This window comes from Dermacentor albipictus, chromosome 1 (genome assembly GCF_038994185.2).
Source record: "Dermacentor albipictus isolate Rhodes 1998 colony chromosome 1, USDA_Dalb.pri_finalv2, whole genome shotgun sequence".
Taxonomy (NCBI): domain Eukaryota; kingdom Metazoa; phylum Arthropoda; class Arachnida; order Ixodida; family Ixodidae; genus Dermacentor; species Dermacentor albipictus.
Genome location: NC_091821.1, coordinates 340275459 through 340295287, shown reverse-complemented (window position 1 = coordinate 340295287; position 19829 = coordinate 340275459). Strand labels below are relative to the sequence as shown.

Genomic DNA, 19829 nt, shown 5'->3' with positions numbered 1-19829 from the left:
CTAAAATGCAATCAGTAAGTCGAAAAAGGATCGCTCGAGAAAGCATGGATGCTTAACTCATTTTTTAAAAATTATCATCACTCTGAAGAAGCAATGAGCATTGCTAAAGTCACATTGCTACGCGGTGGCAGCTGCCCAAGGCTGCTTGTATGCCGTGATGATTGCCGCGACTTGAAGCTGCTGCTCGCAGATGTTAGCACAATTTTCCCCGCTGTTAGTTAGATACTATCAGGTGCGACTTCGTTTCAATATACGTTTTAAGAGCACTTACAGCTGAAGCCGACTTCCGTGATACCATGGCTTTAGGGCATGTCCGCGTTTAGCGAAAGAACCCCTATAGTGAAGACAATTTTATGTGGCGACGGTTTTGTTATAATGAGGGCTTTCTGCAGTTAGCTTCGATTGTGTGTGCTTGTGCAAATCATGCGCGCGCGTATTCTGTGTTTACGTACGTGTCGTTCCATACGCCACTCACATGTTATCGGAAGTAGCATGCTATACGAATGGCTGGGGATACGTTTGAAAAGTACATAAAGAAATGTTTCTCTTACCTCCCACGCGCGCTCCGACAGGCCTTGGTGTGGCGTGTGAAGAAGTGCTCCCCTTCACCGTGGTGGCCCGCCATTTCGTGAGGTATCGGGGCACCGCCATGAGCTTGCTCTTCGTCGTGACAGCGATATCGGGCTTCGTGTCCCCTCTCATCACTGAGGCCTTGCGCCAGGCGCTAGATTTCCGGGTCGCTCTGCTGGTGCTCGGAGCCCTGCAGCTCAACATGCTGTTCGGCTGCATCTTCGTCAACCGTGTGCCGCCGTCCAGAGAGCCCGACTGCGACCAGGATGACGACCACAGCACGCAGCCCGTCACCAGCCGGATTCGCAGGAGCAGCTTTCAGACTGCTTCGTTCGCGCACTCCTGCTCCAAGGACCTCGTCACTTCTTTTGCGATCGGCGCCGAGTAAGTATCAGACGTACAACGAAGGCCGAACATTGAGGGGTGACAAGAGAGAGAGGGAGAAAAGTACGAAGACAAGGCAGGGGTACGTTAACCAGAAAAAAAATCTGATTGGCTACCCAGCACTGGGAGACGGAGAAAGGGGAATCGTGGGAGAGAGAAAGAGGAAGAACAGAGAGAGAGAGAGAGAGAAAGCAAGGACAGGAAAGGCAGGGAGGTCAACCAGAAGAGTATACGGTTTGCTACCCTACACGGGGGTGGGGGAAAGGGGAATAGAAAGAAGAAGAAAGGGAGAGAGTAAGCGCAGACTACGTGTGGGAGGGACACTATGCACAGGGACACTATAAACGGTCTCTTAAACCGGTGTACCTCAAGTATTGCAGTAATGCACGATTCGCTTTTCGTGCCAGTGACGGGTGTGGCCACGGTCCGAGTATAAATATGCTAGAATACGAAGTGATGTTAGCAAGTTCGTACACCTAGCCTGTAGATGAGGGATGATGAAAAAAATGAATAGACGTGCCCGCACACTGCTCGAGCGCAAATGGAAATGCCGCATAAAGTTTTGAGGTAGACATGTCGTTCTTTATGCTGTGTGAGTAGAGTGACGCCATTTTTGGGGACACTGTCAACAACATTGTAAGGCAAGCCCGTGCATAACTTTGGAAGATGGAGCTCATGGCTCAACTCTTAAGGGCCAGGACCACTGTGACAGTTGTCAAGAGGGCAGGAGAATTGGGAAAATAACTGTTTAAACGACAACATAACTTAGGACTACCTTCGATTGGGCACACTACTAAGAACTGAGTGATCAAATAAACAGGTAAACAATATTTGCGTAGTTAAGAAGCTTTACTTCACGTTGTTTATTTTTATTGGTTTCCTTTTATTTCTGTTTTTCTTGTTTTTTTTATTTTGCCTAAAGCATCATGGAAGCATTTCCCGAACTGCGTAACACAGGCATACTCGCTGCTTTACATATTATATTCTACCTTCTCTGGCGGCGCATGTTAAGACTATTGCGCCCGGCACCTGTTCGAAGCGTCGTGTGCCCAAAGATATGTGATCGACTGTAGCAGAAGCTGCAGGATATATACACTACGGCTTCGGAATATATCACTGGAGCTCCTGAATTAACAAGGCAGGACGGCACAGAGAACATGAAAAAAAAAAGAAACTGGAGAAGGTGAGACCTTCCACTAGCCAAGTTAGCGTAATAGAACTCAGACATTTGAGGCGAGCTGTACAGTACAATTGGGCAAAGTAAATGGCAAGACGCATTCTGTGTACGTGCATGTAGCTCTGCGCCGGCGCACAATGCCATGTCACCCAGCAACCAAGAATACCTATAGGTTAACCAATACTTTTCGAATAACTTACGCAGACCAGCCCTTGGCGATCAGCAGTCGGCCGAGTCGAAGCCTTTGCTTGGAAAGAATCGCGGAGCCGGCAGCCGACTCAAGCGCAAACTTCGGTCGCTGTTTACCGTAGCGTTCGCACACATCAGTGCCTCCCGCGCTCTCTCCGTGCTCGTGCTGGCGTCGTTCCTGCTAACTGCCGTCGATTTCGGCAAGGACAACGGGCTGGAGGGCTACGAGGCCGTCGCCCTCGTCACCGCTGTCGCGCTCGGCGACCTGGTGTCCCGCATAGGCACGGGCCTCCTGCTGGATTTCAAGGTGAGGAACGTGGTCACATTTGCGATGTTCTCTCTTACGACGGTGGAAGGTTTCCGCAATTGTTCGCGAAACGCAACGGCGTTCTCTAAATGTGTCACCGGCGAACGTTAAGAACGCCAACAATGTTGACTTGCCGCCATTGCGCGGTTGTACGGGCACCAGAATTCGGGAATTAAGACGCGCTGTTCTGTCTAGAGTAGCACCGGACTGATTAGTGTCGCTTAAAGTTACACTGAAAATAATGGGCCTAAAGGACGACAGGCGCGGAAAATGAAGTCGGTGCCATAATATGCAGAAGCCATTCGTATCACGCTACATTTTCGTGTTGCGTAGCGCAGAGCCAACAACTACAAAAGGACACACGACAACACAAGGTGAGTTGTGCTGCCGTATGTCTCTCTTGTATCTGTGCTCGCCATGCTCTACTCCATAAGAAGATCGTGTACGAACACGTCCGAATTTCTACCGTATGACCCATCTTGTACTCCATTGTGGATGAACAATGTATGTAGGCTACGCCAAGAAATAAAGTGCACTGTTAAAATGATGCGGGTATGTTTTACAGCGGTAACTCATTATACAGGCTTTCTAGGTTAGAAAACAAACTCATTTCTCTCTATCGCTCATTGCAATATATAAATCAATGATTTTGTATTCCGCCTGCCGAATAATGTCACTGCGTATTATTTGAAAGCAAACAACGGCTATACTTCTGTGAAGATCGGCTGCTCCTAGCGCATCTACGGTAGTCTCTGTGGATAATATTTGCCTAGCGTATAAGATGGCAGCTCACTTATGCACGCATGAGCACAGAACAATATTTCAATTAATTTACTATTCAGTACTATTCTCTGCCACAGCATGTTCTACTATTGTTTTCTGTAGTAAGAGTAGAATGTCACTAGAAGCTTTTATAGAAGTATTTCCCATCTACTTGGAGAGCACGTATGTGTAGCTTAAAGATAAAGTGTTTCTTCAAAGTAATGGGGTATGCATAGGGTTGAACGTAGCCCCAGAACCACGCAACATTTTTTTTTGTACTTGTGTTGGCAGACATTAATACCGATTTTGTTGGGAAGGTGCCAAGAACGTTCAAATATCTAGACAACGTTTTGATCTTGGGCCTGTACAAAAATTTAGATGTGTTCACATCGCGTGTGTTTGAAGTGTTCGAAATGATGGTTCAAGCCCTTCGACGTGGTTTTATTTACCGTGATTTACCGGGTGACCCGCCTGCCTTCTTTCGCTGCGTAGTTGATGAGCGCAGACTGCCTGATGATGTGGGGATTCGGCGTCCAGGCCGCGGCGCTGGCCACCACTGCGCTGGTCAAGCAGTACTGGCTGTTGCTGGTCAGCTGCTTCATAGTAGGCATGTCCGGTGGCGGTCGCATCTTCGCCAGCACCGTCATGGTCTCCGAACGGGTCGACCAAGATTCGCTGTCCCTCAGTCTTGGGGTGATGAACTTCATCGCGGGCGTCGTGTGCCTCGCGAGGCCACCACTCATCGGTGAGTACCAAAAGAGCGAGCTCGTAGAGATCAGTAGGGTGAACTTGTTGGGTGTGGGTCAACAATCAAAACAGAACTCAAACTCACCCTCAATATACATGGATATATTCAAGTTGGCGGTTACTAGGAGCTAGACTGGTCAGAAATTCGACTCATCCGACTTACTTCGGCTTAGAATCACCAAGTGCAAGTTACCTCACTGATAATAATAATACCAGGTTAGCCCGTAACTCCAATGTTCTACTTTCTACGGTTCATTCTAAATATAGAAAAATGACATCATCATTCGCTGCTATAAAACTGTGGAATGGTTTACCCGACACCATTAAGTGTTCATGCTTCCGTGCATTTAGTCGTGCCCTTAAGTTTTTTCGCATGTATAACTAAGTTTACATCGTTTATTACTCTAGATTTGCCATTTGCATGTATTGACAGTATATTTATGCACTATAGGCTGGTGTACTGACAATTGTTTTTCATTCATTTATTTGTTATGTTGTCTTTTACGCAATTTTGTTTCTTTTTCCTGGCTTGCTCATCTTCGATAGGTCTCTCCATTGTAATTATTAACCGAGGGTCCCGTTGCTGTCTTTGACTTTGGCACCCGCGTCCGCACATTGTCTCTTACACATTAATTGTATTTTAAGAATAATTACATGAATTGAAACTGAAACGGAAGTTCAGTCTTCGCGACGCTTACTCGGACTCGTACTCACCAAAAGCAGACATAGCCAAACCATAGCCATAGCCAGACTCGATGTGTGCTGAGTGATTACCCGACCTATATTTTGGAGAGATAATAAGGCTTCAGCAGCACGTGGACCTATAACCGGTTAAATATATTGCGCTTGCATTGGTCGATTAGTTAGTCGGTTTGCCCTCGAAATTTCCTGCCAATGCATCTGCACACCACAGGTTACGTGCGAGACGTGCTTGGTTGCTACGACCCGCTGTACATCGCTTTCGCCATCGCCAACGCCATCTTCACAGTCACGTGGGCGGCCAGCCTGTGCTGCGAGACGCGCCGTCGCAGTATTGACGATAGACAAGGCGCCATCCCGTCAGGTGAGCGTAGACACATTGGCCGGGCGCGAATACCTTGCGGATGTTACTAAACACGTACCCGTTTATTGACAACTGCAAAATATGAAACAGTGTTAAACGGTTACTGAAGAACTGTGGCTACTGAACAGCTTGCCAGCAAGTATCCCAGATGCGCAGTCGTAAGCAAAGGTTTAAATGCCCCTGCGCATGTAAAGGAGGCCGTCCCGCGAAGTGGCTCTCCTAGACATTGGACAGACTAGAGAATTGTGCGTCCCGCCTCTCATTCAACGTATGTATACTGAAATAGTTGTGTAGTTGCCGCTCTCTCTTCAACATGAATTCAGTGGTCAATGTGTTCGCGTGCCTGCGTGTGTGCGTGCGCATGTGCGTGTACGTGTGAGCATATGTGCGCGTGTGTGCGTGCGTGCATGCTTGCGCGCGTTCGCGTTAGGCTATTTAAAGAAAGTCACCAAAGTCCACAAGCACAGCCCCCCAAAAAATGTAAATACGTGTGCCAGTTCCGATGGACTTGATAAATGCAACGTTATAACTTTTACGTTTATGTAAAGAGCAAGGTGACACTTCTGCTTCTTATATAATCTTATTCAATGTCGATTTACATGGTTACCTTATAATCTGATACGGTTACGTATGCTGTTGTGTAGAAACTTCTTCCTTGCTCACATGCTGTCATCATCTTCATCGTTAATGTTGTTCCATAAGAACGCCGTATTCGCTCATCGACCACACCTCCTTTGCGGTCCTTCGCGGGTTTCTACAAAATGATGCCGAGACAAAGCAGCTGTATTAAACAATAACCAAACAGCCCCCAGGACCGACTGGCGACTAGCTCTAGCATGCATTCGCTGGGAGGAGCGGAGTCAACGGAAGCGACTGGCTTCATCCAGCCACCGAGCTGACCATAGATAGGGCACCTATCAAAACGATGTTAAGCCTCATCTTCGAGAGAGAAACAACTTCATTGAAGTTACGATTGCGCTTGGTTACTGCGGGTGGAGCCCCTCTTGCAGGGCCCCACTGGCTATTGCGGCGCACCGGGCCTGGTCGAGGGTCGGCAGTTGGCTTCCCAAGTCCCGTTGGGAGAGTCGCGCCTCCCACTCGTGACGTCGACGCGGCTCTACAATGCTTCAAATGCACCTCGTGAGCAGCCGGCTCAAAATTCTTCAGGAGAGGCATTGTTTCGTACAAGTTCTGACGATCAAATATATGAAGAATTTTTCTTTCATGTAGATTAGAGATAAACTCGTTACACTGAAGCGTAAATTCAGACTTGCTATTGAGATGAGACATTTATCGAGATGAGACAGAGTGCAAACAGTAAAGACGGGTCACACATCTATGGGAGCGGAATGACCATCTTATTAATATTAGCCTTGAAGCACAGCAAAAAATACAACCGGTAAAATGGTGTCCGACCAAAGCTGCAAACCATGACTGCATTGAAGAAGGTAAAAGAAACAGCGGCATAAAGACAATCTTCAATGGCACAGAAGCACCTACTGAAGACAAAATTGTCGTGTCTAAAACAAGTAGTAACATGGTTAGTGACGAGGATGACGGAACTGAAGACAGCTATCAATTTCGTAGGAGCCCACTTAGGTCCACACGAAAGGAGCAGTGATAGTGAGGATGATGATAGCAGGTGAGCGAGGAAGAAGTTTCTCCCTTTGTATTATAATTATTCTTTGTAACGAAAGCCCAAGTTGGATAGGGTGATACTGGTGTTTATGACTATTGCGGTTATGCCTGTACAGCATTTCTTAAACCTTTTTCAGCGCAAGAAAGGCACCGTGTGGAAGACTGAGCGACATCCAAAGGCGCCGAGATTCGTTGTGATATAGGAAGATTATCTTGGTGGGTGCCACGACACTTGACCGAGACTTCACATTTATGGTTTTAACTTATTCTTAAGCCGTGTGCACGGCCTAGTTTCTTTTATTTCTTGCCTTTGCGACTTTTTTAGCTTGTAATTTACATAGGGACAATGTACTTGCTTTTTGTTTCTTCTAGTAACACTTGCAAAAAGAAAAAAAAAACGAAACTTGTTTTTACGCTACATGTCTATTTGTCACTTTCAATTGCATTTTTCTTACCTCTATTTCCAATAACCTTAGTGAAGCTGGCGTCCTCCTGCCGACGACGAGATCATGGGTGCGTTTCCCGAACGTGGCGGCCCACTTTTGATGGGAGCGAAGTCCAAAAACGCTCGTGTGCATAAATTTATATGTGCTTTAGAGAGCCCATGTATTAGGAGCACTGCTGCACGGGCAGCGAATGGAAGTCCCTGTCACGGGGCCTCTGTTTATTATACTATGTTTCATGCTTATCAGGCAACGCCATGAAATCCATGCAAGTATAGTACGGTCTTAGGCGTCCCTCTTAACCCCGGTGACCATGCTCGGCGACGCTAAACTTCAGGGATAACTATTTTCATTCATGCAGTACATCGCCAAAAATAGCATTTTTTGTTCGTTGTAGCTGCGTAAACAAGTATATCAGCTTAAATTGAACCCATGAGAACAATACGGTGGAGTACAGATTGGCATCAAGACATGTGTTTTTACATAGCGCAGATAAATTTTCTAGCTCATGTTCTCTTTCTTAGGCGCCCTTCGCGATTAGTGATCGTCGTGACGATCGTCCCGTAACCGCGTTGACCATCATGTATTGTGCGCAGTGGGAGCCCACGCACCACCGAATTAGGTCGATCCCTCTTGGACTTCATTAGGTCAGCAAATCTATTCTCATTCATTTAATCATCCTTGTTCACCCCCATCCCATACCCTTGTATGCCCTGAGGCATTTATCCTCGCAAAAAAAAAAAATTAGGACGTTCTATTACGCGTAGTAAGTTTCGTGAATACGGTTCCTAACTCTAGTGCCCGAAAACAGTTTCGCGTGTAGCGAATTGAGGTTGCTGTCACGTGACTTCTGTTTGATGTACTTAGTTTGACATTTAGCAGGCGACATCACGGAATTTACGCAAGTATACTCCGTTCCATACTAGAGCAGTCAACGCTGTGGGGGCTCTAAAGAGACTTCTTGCAGTGGCTTCATTCGCATTTGGAGTTCGATGCTTTTTTTACTGTAATTGTGTGCAACTGTTGTTTTTATAGGCTCAGTATTGAATGAAACACGTTTGAATCCTTAGAAACAAACACAGTGTTGTATACGGTAGCTATTGCATTGTATTAGTTTTTATTTTTGTTCTTTTCAGATTTTTCTATGTGCAACCAGTTGCGAGGAGCCTCACGTGCATGATCGCGCGAGCGAACGCTGTTGGTTTGCTATGGCTGGCTGTTGGTGGGCTATCAACGAGGCTATGGGGGCATCTTGAAGATGCTTCAAGCCGCTGTTTTTTTTTCCAAAATTGTTTCTAAGAAAACAGAAGTCTTATAGTAGGTCAAACCAAGCAGGTATACTTCCGCGAATGAACACCCCTTGCTAAAGGGCCTCATGAGAGGCAACGCAGGGCTAATTATAAGCTTCGAGCCGGAAGCCTACTCACTGTAGACTGACACCCAGGTTCATTGTTTCCAAAGCAAAGAAATGGCAGCCAACAAACTCGTACGACACTCCGTCACCTAGAGTCATCTATTCGAGTAGTGGAAATGGTACACCAGACCTGTGACGCCTCTTCTGGTTTTGTCAAGCACTGAACCGCATCAGTAACAAGCCCAAAGGCAGGCGTTACACATTGTAGTCCCGTGCTGTTCATTTGCCTCTCTAGCGCGGTTTGCCAGAGAACCAAACCTCGTTACGTTTTCTAGTCGTCCCCTTGCTATCTGCTATCTAGGGGGCTTTTCCTGTGCACTCTGTTTAATGACATGATTCCACTCGGACGGAAATTTACTCTGTCAAGCACGGCGTGACGAAAATGCTGATGCCAAAATCACCGCGGCCTACTCGGAAACATTCCCGTTACATTCTATGCCAGTCGAGCAATGCCGAATGACGCCATGCATCGTAGTGCACAGACCTTGTGCTATCCCGGAGGCGTACGCACAGGCCTACTACCGCTCTGCTCCGTCGAGGAGCGCTCGTGCCGAGAGTGAAAGTGAGAGTGAGAATGAGAGCGAGGGTGACGCGGCGTCGTGGCGATGCTGTCTCCTCTCGCGCCACTCTCGGTGCGTTGCTGCGGCAGCAGGTGTTCCCTTTTGCCCGCTCTGCTCTGTCAAGGAGCAACTCGTCACGTGGCGTCGCAGCTAATGGCGTTGCGAGTTCGGGTGCTGTTTCATTGCTCCAGACGACAGACGCCGGTTTTTTTTCGTTCGATGGGCCATTTCGCGCTTTCGCATAAAAAAAAAATAAAGGAAAAAGCAAAGAGTTGCTGCAATATGAAGAATGAGAACAATTTGTTTAAGTTGAAAGGGGGGGGGGATGCAGTGAAGGGGTGGCGACATGCGTCGCCAGGAAAGATATTCTGAAATAACCAAGCTACAGAGCCGCACTATAAGGTGAAACTTCCAAGGAATTCAGGAAAGAGAGCGATAGCTGCAGCTGCGGTCATTTGAGGTCTATCTCTCGGCGGGGGGCTATAAGTGCGCGTGCCGCTTGGACGTTTATACTTTGCCTGCTTTGCTACAGTGTTGCAGTGCCACATCGCAACAACTGCATGAATTAGGGACACGCGCATTTAGCGTAACGATCCGTAACAAACGCGTGCGCACGCCACAGGGGAAATGCCCACGCGAGGCGCCGGAATGGTGCGGATGTAGCGCGAACCAGCAACGTTTCCGCGGCATAGGCGCACGTAATGCCCATTGTGGCTGGGAGGCGGAAGTAAGGTGAGCAAATAGGCTTATCTCACGACGTGAACAAGCAAGGTGCTTCAGGGGAAGGGTGTGTCGTGTGAGAGGGAAGAGGAAGAGATGCAAAGCACAAGAACACTGAGGCGGAAACATTCGTCGCGCGCGCCGGCAAAGTTGCCTGTCGTGAAACGATGATTGCTCCACGCGCTGGTGGTACAGATTTCGGGAAAGGAACAGAAAACAGAAGGAAAGAGGCAAACAGGACAGCAGTCAGGGAGAGAGAGCTGGATGCGGCTACCTGGGTTCGGAGACCTGCAGAAAGCGAGGGGTGGGGTAGGACAATAGTTGAGGCATTCTTCGCGGGTAAGGACAGTGGGAGTAGGCTCTTGAGAACCTGCCAGTGCTGGTAGGGGGTCGCATCAGTCGTTTGTGCGTTGCCGACAACACGCAACACAAATTGCACCTCGTTCTCTTCGGGACACCGAAGGGTGCCGTCATCGTAGGTGGGACGCCCACTGCGTGCGTTATTTTTATCTCGAAAACCTTGAAAGAAGTGCGCGACACCGGGCTCTCGTGAAGGGGGATGTGGCGAGCGGAATACGTGCCCAGAAAAAGCAGACACTGCCGTTACTTCTTGTCATCCCTACTTCCCCGTCTCGTCTTTTTCACCTCCGCAGACCATGCTCTCCGCCTATAGTGCCACCCTTTTCGATCCACGTTTTTTTTCTTTCTCCCCTGCGCGTGCCGTTGCCTATCCTGCTCACCTTCTTCTGCATTGCAGCGCAACCCTTCTCCGCCTCCTCCTACAGTCGTGCTTTACCTTCCCCTTTCCGCCCTTATAGCATCCCTATGTTGTTCTATTTGTTCTTCTTCCGCAAATAAAGGGGGAGCTGAAGTAGTGGCAAAGCACGATGGATTCGGGATGCTGAGTGCGTATTTTATCTGACAGGAGAAAAACGCAAGGGGGGGGGGGTGGCGCTAACTCAGCCTCCCCGTTTTCCCTGCCGCGTTTAGTTCCTTTTTCTTCCCGGCACATTTCGTGACTGCCGCATTGCACACGCATGCCCGCGCTTGTTCATGCGCGGTGACGCCTTACCCTGTATTGTACGTGTGCTGAGGGGACGGCGACGGCATTGTCTTTCATTTTCTTTTTTTCTGTCTCTCCTCGACTCGTTCGCGGTGTTTATGATAGCCGCGGAGAATACGTCTTGTTCCGGCCACCACTAGCGTAAGAGGACGGTGGGTTGCGTACAAGGCGACGAAGCAGAGAGGTGGAGGGGGGGGGGGGGGGGGGAGGGTGCAGCCACGTTGCTGAGTAAGCGACCGCGATGAAAACACAAAACGGGAAGCGATGTTGGGATTCGGAGAAAAAGAGACAGACCACCGCGGTGAGCAATAAGAGGAAGCGCAAATAAAGGTTTCGAAACGGGGCTGGAGAGGCGGTGGTGCAGGAACGGCCGTAGAGACGTGACAAGTGAGAACAAGGAAGCTTGCTGATGTGGAGGCATTGCGCTGCCTATAGTCGACGAGGCTGGAGGAACGGTGGTGCCATTCAGAGCGAGCTAAATGGCTAGTTGTGGTGTTGAAGATATCGAAAGAATGCTTGAAGCATAAGCCGCGAAAAAAGTTACGGGAAACGAGTAGTTGGAGACCAATAAAGTATGGAAAAAAAGGAAAGTTTATCTAGGGAAGAGAAGCGGAAGCTCATAAGCTATACTCGTCATACTGCGAAAGTCATGCTGTAGTGTTAGTGAGTGAATGTATATTTTTGGGGGAGGGGGAGGGCAGCATACGAAAAGGAAAATTATAGATGCAAATGCTAAGAGGTGAGAAGATGGCAATGTAGATTAGAGATGAGACGTGGATAGACGACAGCATATATATAGCTGAAAAAAAAGAGTATATATCGCCTTCAGGAGCCGATTGACACTGTCCATTTATAAATAAGTTCATGACAGAGTCGTAAGAATAAGTAAATCCTTGTGGTTCCACTACAGCTAAATAATTTTACACAATTTCTAACTTTACAGAATGGGGACTCATACGAGAACACTCTCCAGACAGGTCAGATATAAGAACATCAACTATGCCATGCCTAACATAAATGGAAGCACCTATCCAGTCACTTGAAGAACGTGCCTGGTGTAAATACTGTGAAGGACAGACAGTGAAAGAAGTGAACCCGCTACATGACGGCATTCGGACGCAGAGAGTAAACACCCTAGCCGTCGGCCTTCCCGCTCGTTTTAATACACTACTTTACGCATAATATTTGAGCTTGCGAAACAGTTCTAAACAGAAGTGTTTCAGTTTGTATGCGGCATGTTATAAATGTCATAATCTTCACCAGTGCATTTGTGTTTGATGCACTATCCTGGATTACAGATTTGCACGCACGGCGCCGGTAGGGAATAGGAATGGTGGGATAATACAATGCGCGAGACTGACAGCCTGTGGTCCCTAGTTGAGTGGGTGCCAAAGAATGGAAAGTGCTGTGGGTGGCTGCACTATATAGGGCGAAGTAGAGTGATGATGGAGGTTTGAAATTTTGAGCGCCCGAATGGGTGAGCTCAAAATGTGAATATGGCGATTGCGACGGTGTGTATGGTGAGCTTGAAGGCGAAGAAACTGCAGAACACCTTCGGTGCTACTGCCCGCCCTCTGAAAATGAAACGATTACCTTCCACGCTGCTCTGAGCGAGCTGGACGGAAGATCCTTCACGTTGGACAAGTCTATGGGACCATGGTCTCGCATATCACAGCTGCAGAAGGCCACAAAACCACTGCTGCGATTTCTGGAAGCAACCGGACTGAGTGAGCGTTTGCGAAACAGCGCCCGGAGCGAGAACGCGAGAAGAGAAAAAGTAGCGAGGTCAACCGGACGGGAATCCGGTTTGCTGCCCTACAATGGGGGTAAGGGAAAGGAAGAATAAAAAGAGTAAAAGAGAGAGAGATGAGTCGTCACTGCGCGCGCATGGTAGTACGCACAGGAGGACAATTCGTTATACTGCGTCGACGTCCTTCAAAAATTGCAGTACCACTCGGAAAGATACCTGCGCCATCGAGGGATGCGGCCAAGGTCCAATCATTTACGTTTGAGAAAACGTTCTAGAGTCCAGTCGGCCTAATGCGGTTTGTAAAGAGATGCACCGGACGCCGTATTTAGTGCAAGTGTGCAACATACTTTTGAGAGTTTATTTAGACCCAAAACTGCCCCACGTTGGTGTGTCGACCATTCCAAGACGGAGAAAACGTGCGTTCTTAAATGCCACAACAAGCCATCGGCGGTAAAGCAGTGTTGCATTCCTGTGGGAAAGGCAAGTCGGCACTTCCAGTCGTACCAAATGTGCTTGGGTACGTAGGCGGCAATTGCAGACGCTCAGAGAGCTGCATGAAATTTAGTATCTTTTCCTCTCATTTTGCCGTCCCTCAATTCAAGGTAGCCAAGCTCAATCCTGAGTAACCTGCATGACTTCCACTTATCCCTCTCTTTCTCTGAGTAGTACTTGCCTTACTGGGAACGTGAGTGATCATGGTGATGGGAGAGGGAGAGAGCTTATTGATAACTGTATAATTCGCCTATTGATAGCCTTGGCGTGCCACCACTGCCGAGGACGACTTTGAGGATAACAACCGATGCCATAGGCAAAAACTGCTGAACTTTCCTACAGGCTGATCTCTAGCTGATAGCCATATGTCCTCATGATCACATAATCCTTAATGATTCATTTGCATCATTTCAATCATGGTGTGAGACTTGGTAGATGCAAATCAACTTCCTGAAAACTATATCTACGTCATTTACCAAATGTTCTTTCCATTCTCCGTTTACCTACTCATATGATGGCTGCCCTATGTAGAGATTTCTCACAGTATAAATATCTAGATATTCTAGTGACTCAGGATATATCTTGGTCGCATCACATCAAACTCACGTGCAAACTTGCGCTTAGAACGCTAGGCTACTTGCAACGCACATTACATTCAGCTCCACATAGCAAACGACTCCTGACTTATAAAACACTAGTTCGTCTAATACTGGAGTACGGCTCTGTTGTGCGGAATTAACACAAAATATCCGACATCAACAAAATTGAGTATGTAAAGGAGAATGCTGTACGCTTCATTTACCGTCGCTATGGCAGGTATTTTAAACCCGCTTCCCATATTAGCCTTCAACTAACCAGTCTCTCTTCTCGTCGTCAAAGTGAATCTTTGAAGTTTCTTTATACCCAACTAACTACCCACGACTTTCCCTACTTAGCAAATACATCGCACCCGCTAGACCCACAACCACCAGACATCGCCAAGAGTTGAACATGTCAACTTTTCCCCATCACACTGATGCGTATCAAAACAGTTTCTTTTTGTCCTTTCTATAGAATTGTAGAATGCTCTGTCTGGTTACGCAAGATTTTTACCACTCGATGAATTTTTATTGCATATTACTAATCATTGATGCACAGTGCTCTTTTTGTGCTTTTCCATCTGTTGTATTTCCGCACTCCTGCGATAGCCCTTCGGGGCTGCTGTACGTGGAAATAAATAAATATATAAATAAATAAATATATAAATAAATAAATAATTAAATAAATAAATAAATCTAATGAAGGAAGTGCGAAAAAAATGATGGTTAAGAAAACATAGCATCTAAATGCGCCGTAATAGTTGAAAGAAAGATAAAAAACAATAGCAACGCCTGCAAAATTAACTGAAGGTAGCAAGATTATTGTTTACGTGCCCGACGTCATCTGTAAGTACATCCGCGCACCACCCAGAAGTATGAAACAATAATAAAACATTGAGGGAACCCTGCACGGTGTTCAAGTCGCAAGCTAATTAAATCACATGCGCTGCCACGCGGAGATTCTGCCGGGCGAGAAGTACCGAGCGAGCAGAATTTCCTTCCGGAATAATAAGGTGGACGAGCGAAACTGAATATTTTCATGGCGGGCGAAACATTGCCACCAAGAAACGCTGTGTGAAGACGAGCGAAAAACTGTGAAATTAAAGTTACATCTGCCGACTTCCAACAGCTTTACTCCCACAGAGAGAATACATTTCGGCAGGGAACGCGCAACACAAATGTGACTATGCTTAGTTTGGCAAGATAAAACGCAGTTGTAAGTCAGCAAAACGTGGTGCATTCCACTGCTCGTTGTATTTGTTTTTAAAGAGTTATTTTTTTTTACTCATCGCGCGCAAGCAACTGGCGTGAGTTTTACGTTATGCCTGTTCAACACACTAGAACAATAAACAGTCTGCACAGATCTTACTAGCTTGTCCAAACTTTTCAAAGTTTTCTGCGTGAAAAAGTAAGGAGGGATGCGCAAGTGAAACAGGGGGGCAAATTTGCTGAATGCGAAGCTCATAACTCCATAGCAAAAGACCAAAAATAGCGGTAACTAATGAAAAATAATGTCTGAAAGAAAGTTCTTGCTTTTACCTGGAAACAACTAGTCTGCCGAAATAAAGTTTTCTTTCGAAACGTCAAGATAAGCAAGAGCTGTATAGTTTCCAGTCACGTACGATCGCGAAATGCGAATGCTCGCTTATACCTGTGCGCGAGTGCGTAAGCTTCCGCATAGTGAAGTAGGAGCCAAGACGAATTTGCTGCACATAAAATTACCACGAATGGGCGGCCATGGCTCGAAAGTGCGAATGCACATGCAAAGCAAACACTCTCGTGTTTACGAACTCCCAGTAGTACAGACTAAAGGAGAGATCTTTAATAGCAACGACAAAGCGAATCGCACAGAAGGACGCCATGCAAACGCCGACGCACCTGGCTGCGTCCGTGAAGTGCAAGATTGGGGTCGACACGCTAAGGCTGCGAAAAAAAGCTTGTCGAAGAATGAAAAATAGAATACGACGAGGGACCGTTTAGCTCGACGCGACGACAGAACAAGAAGCGATTTTGTCGCTCCTAATCTAGGTCGCTGCGAAGCCTCAAATGTTTTTAAGGATCGTTTTTTCTTTTCAGGTTCTTTACGGGAAGTTACGTGGAAGAAAGGGGAGCACTACCGTGTCCGAACGGAAAGGAGGAGTTCCCGCGTGCATATGTGTTCGGAGCCTTTGTCCCACTAATTGCTTTGCGCTGCTTTGTAGCATTGTTTGTGTCTCCTATGTTAGTCGGAGTAGCCTTTAAGCACTGTCTCTGTGTCTGTTTCTTTCTACGTCCTCGTTCAGGCACGCTTACACCCTCTATTATGGATTTAAGTCAGTGTTTGAGAATCCGTATAATGCGCTTTCTTTTCCATTACAACGCCCCCTCATTCAGGCATTGTTCACACAACTAACGTGCTATATTGTACCCGTGATGATACAAGCGTTTGTCTCTTACCTTAACATTACTGCAGAGTAAAATTTCTTTTTGCGCAGCCCTCTGATTGGACAGCTTGCCGTCACTACTTCATTACTATTTTTCTTTTGAAAGTGATTACTGCAATAAAAATTGCTGGTAAAGCCTAGCTCCGACAAAGGTTGTGTTTGTTCAATTGTAACTTCCTACATCCAACGGCTTAGTTGGTTGTTAAAGCTAGTTTTTACTTTTGTCACCCCATATTCTGTACTTTCCTTCACTCGACCCTCCTCCATGAATCAGTTATGATGATGAGACTTTATTGGCATCCCTTTTGAAGCGCGGTGGTGACCAGTAGTCATCTAGCCTGTTTGAGTTATTCAGATGCGCTATAGATGTTTTTCATTCTATCATTTTCGTATACATATCCTTAATCTTCTTTTTTCTTTTTCAAAACTGTTTTATCTGCCTATGCCTCTAACGAATGTGGTCATCATCATCATCATCAGCCTATTTTATGTCCACTGCAGGACGAAGGCCTCTGCCCGCGATCTCCAATTACCCCTGTCCTGCGCCAGCCGATTCCAACTATTTAGCACCCGCAACTTTCCTGATTTCGTCGCACCACCTAGTCTTCTGTCGTCCTCTGCTACACTTCGCTTCTCTTGGCACCCATTTTGTCACCCTAATGGTCCAATGGTTATCTAATCTGCGAAGGTGGTCATATCAATCTCTTAATTCGCGGCATTCTTTTACACCAATTCTCTAAACGTCTCTTGCTTTTCTAGACTGCTGATCGGTTGGTGCTTCTGCACATTTTAAATGGAAGCGCTTGTGGAAAGCATACATCACCTACGGGTCTCACTGGGTGAATACTTCCACATTCCATTAGGATACGCTGAGTTGTCTGATCACCGTCATCTTGACGCCCGAAAAAGAGAGAGGAACGACGAGGAAAACGCAAGGAGGTTAACGAAGCACGTGCCCATAGCACGTGCTACGCTACAGTTGGGGAGGGGGAATAGATAAGAATATGGAAAGATGAAAAATATAATAAAGAGACAGTCATTGTGAATAGACTCGCAGAGGAATGTGCGCTAACCGACACAAGCGTTTGTAGAGTCTAACCGCCTTCTAGAAGTGCAATAGGGATTCTGTGGCCTTGAAAAGGTAAGAGTGACAAGGCCAATTTCCACTGATATGAGATGGTCTGTCGTCCAAGTGGCTGAGACAAGCTGCAGAGCACATTGTTGAGGTTCGAAAAAAGTGCAGTGGTACAGAAGGTGCGCCATTGTTTCGTCACGCCCATACAAACTGTATGCCGCACTGTTGGCCATTCCTATTAAGAAATGAAGAGGCACTCGTAAATGTGACACCCAATCACATGGGACACAATAAAGTTGTTTCGCAACGGTAGAGTCCAAGTGGCAGGCGAAGACACAAGAACGGTGGAGTTGTTGAAACGCGATAAAATCCATAGTAGAAGTGTGGTGTTTGTGAGCACATGATTGAAGTTGCCAAGACGTAAAGCAAACTGCACAGGTTGCAGGACTGCCTTCTTGCCGCAGGTGGGAACCGAACCCACAACCTTCGCATTTCGCGTGCGATGCTCTGCCAATTCAGCTACAGCGGCGCCATTTCCCCAATCATTTTCTTGGGTATTTATGTGCCCTAGTAGAACCCTGGGAGTGTTAGCCAGCGCCACCACTCACAGACATTGAAGGCGCACGTGGGACGTCCTTTTTGCCGCAGGCGTCACGAGAATGTGATTTTTTGGGTGAAGGCAACTGGTCAATAAACCCACACGTGCTACCTGAAGGCATCAATGTTGCCGGTTGAACCCACAACCTTCGCGAAATGCTAAGGTTGTGGGTTCGGTTCCTACCTGCGGCAAGTTGTTTTCTCATCCACCTTAATTTCCATTAATTTATCGTTTCTTTATTTCATTTATTAAGCACAAGTAAGTAATTTCCCCTATGTTGTCCTTGGTGTCAATGTTTGTTGGCTTCTTATGATATGACTAATAAAAATCGGTTCCCTCGGTTAACCCCCTTTCTTCTTGTTTATTACGTAACGAGGCTCTAAAATCCGGCACCATTGATGCCTTCAGGTAGCATGTGTAGGTTTATTGACCAGTTGCCTTCACCCAAAAGATCACGTTCTCGTGACACCTGCGGCAAAAATGACGTTCCACGTCCGCCGTCAAGGTCTGTGAGTGGTGGCGCTGCCTAACACTCCCAGGGTTCTACTAGGGCACATAAATACCCAAGAAAGTGGATGGGGAAACGGCGCCGCTGTAGCTCAATTGGTAGAGCATCGCACGCGAAATGCGAAGGTTGTGGGTTTGGTTCCCACCTGCGGCAAGTTGTTTTCTCATCTAACTTAATTTCCATTAATTTATCGGTTCTTTGTTTCATTTATTAAGCACAAGTAATTTCCCCTATGTTGTCCTTGGTGTCAATGTTTGTTGGCTTCTTATGATATGACTAATGAAAATCGGGCCCCTCGGTTAATCCCCTTTCTTCTCGTTGATCGCATACTGGTAATACATAGACTTGCGACCCTGAAGAAGGGTTAGGCGGACTCTTTCTTACAGATCATGAAGACACTGCCCGAACAGCTTAGACTTCCACAGGCCTGGCCGACGATTACACGTCCCTTCCAGCTGCAGACTCGAACTGTGGTTCCGTGTGCAGTAAGGTTGTCCCTCTTTGTAGGTGGCTGGCTTCCTGTGTAGAGCCCCCTTACCCGGTTGAACGAAGTATAATTTCTGCACCCTCGTTAGTTAGTGAAAATAAGAATTCGTTGGAACCTTCATTAACTACCGTGTGCGGCTAACACACCGCATGGCTCGCAGGTCACGGTGACATGCGCATTTGTAAAAATTCGTCACCAAGCCAAATTCGAAATTTCCATTTGCAAGCAGCAGCAAGTGACAATCTTCGGGAGCCAGAGGACAACACACATCACTACGTAGGCAACGTAACTATAAGGTGTGCGCACACGATACCGACATACGACCAAATCTTATCGCGGAAATTGCGGCACACGGTGACAAAACTCTGGTTACTGGTTTTGTGTGCGCTTTTATTTTAGCGCTTGAGTACTTCGATTTATCTTTTTTTTTCCTTTGTGTACAGAACGTTCGGAGATTCCTTCCTTTAAGAGAGAGTGCCTTTGCTTGCAGAAAAAGCGGAGAAAAGAGCCCTAGACAGATGACAAGATTAATACACGACACGCGTTTCAGCTGAAGTGTTGCTCGTTTGGCTTGCTTTTTTACCTTTAGCCATGCGTAAAGTCAAAATTCCCGTCCCGCTCATGGTGATAGACTGTCAGCGTGATTGGTATCGGCGAGTTTGCTTATTACGACCTTTCATATCACTTGCGTCCTTTATACAGGGCTTCGCGCTTGGTTTTTATTTTATTGAACATGAGAATGTTTTTATAAAGGCAGAATGAAACATATTCCGTGTTGCGCAACTGATGGCTGCGTTTCCAGCTTTCCGAAGTCAACTGGGAGCCGATGTTAGAAGCTCAACTTTGCGCGAATTTTTCATAGAAGCATCAATTTGACTTAT

General features: G+C 46.8%; 1 protein-coding gene across 4 annotated transcripts in view; it reads left to right on the top strand.

Annotated features, from left to right (window-relative positions):
- LOC135905221 (monocarboxylate transporter 13-like) overlaps nucleotides 1-16420 on the top strand; it is a 40437-nt gene extending 24017 nt beyond the window's left edge. For 2 of the 4 annotated variants that reach the window (XM_065436391.1, XM_065436265.2), the window contains 5 exons: nucleotides 573-954; nucleotides 2336-2627; nucleotides 3882-4134; nucleotides 5050-5199; nucleotides 6975-7255. In XM_065436391.1, coding sequence (XP_065292463.1) covers nucleotides 573-954; nucleotides 2336-2627; nucleotides 3882-4134; nucleotides 5050-5199; nucleotides 6975-7003 — 1106 coding nt within the window. In that variant the 3' untranslated portion in view covers nucleotides 7004-7255. Of the gene's footprint in view, nucleotides 1-572; nucleotides 955-2335; nucleotides 2628-3881; nucleotides 4135-5049; nucleotides 5200-6974; nucleotides 7256-8416; nucleotides 11203-15933 lie in introns of those variants that run through there. The other 2 variants (XR_010565376.1, XR_010565384.2) reach the window with 2 other exon arrangements.
- The last annotated feature ends 3409 nt before the right edge of the window (nucleotides 16421-19829 follow it).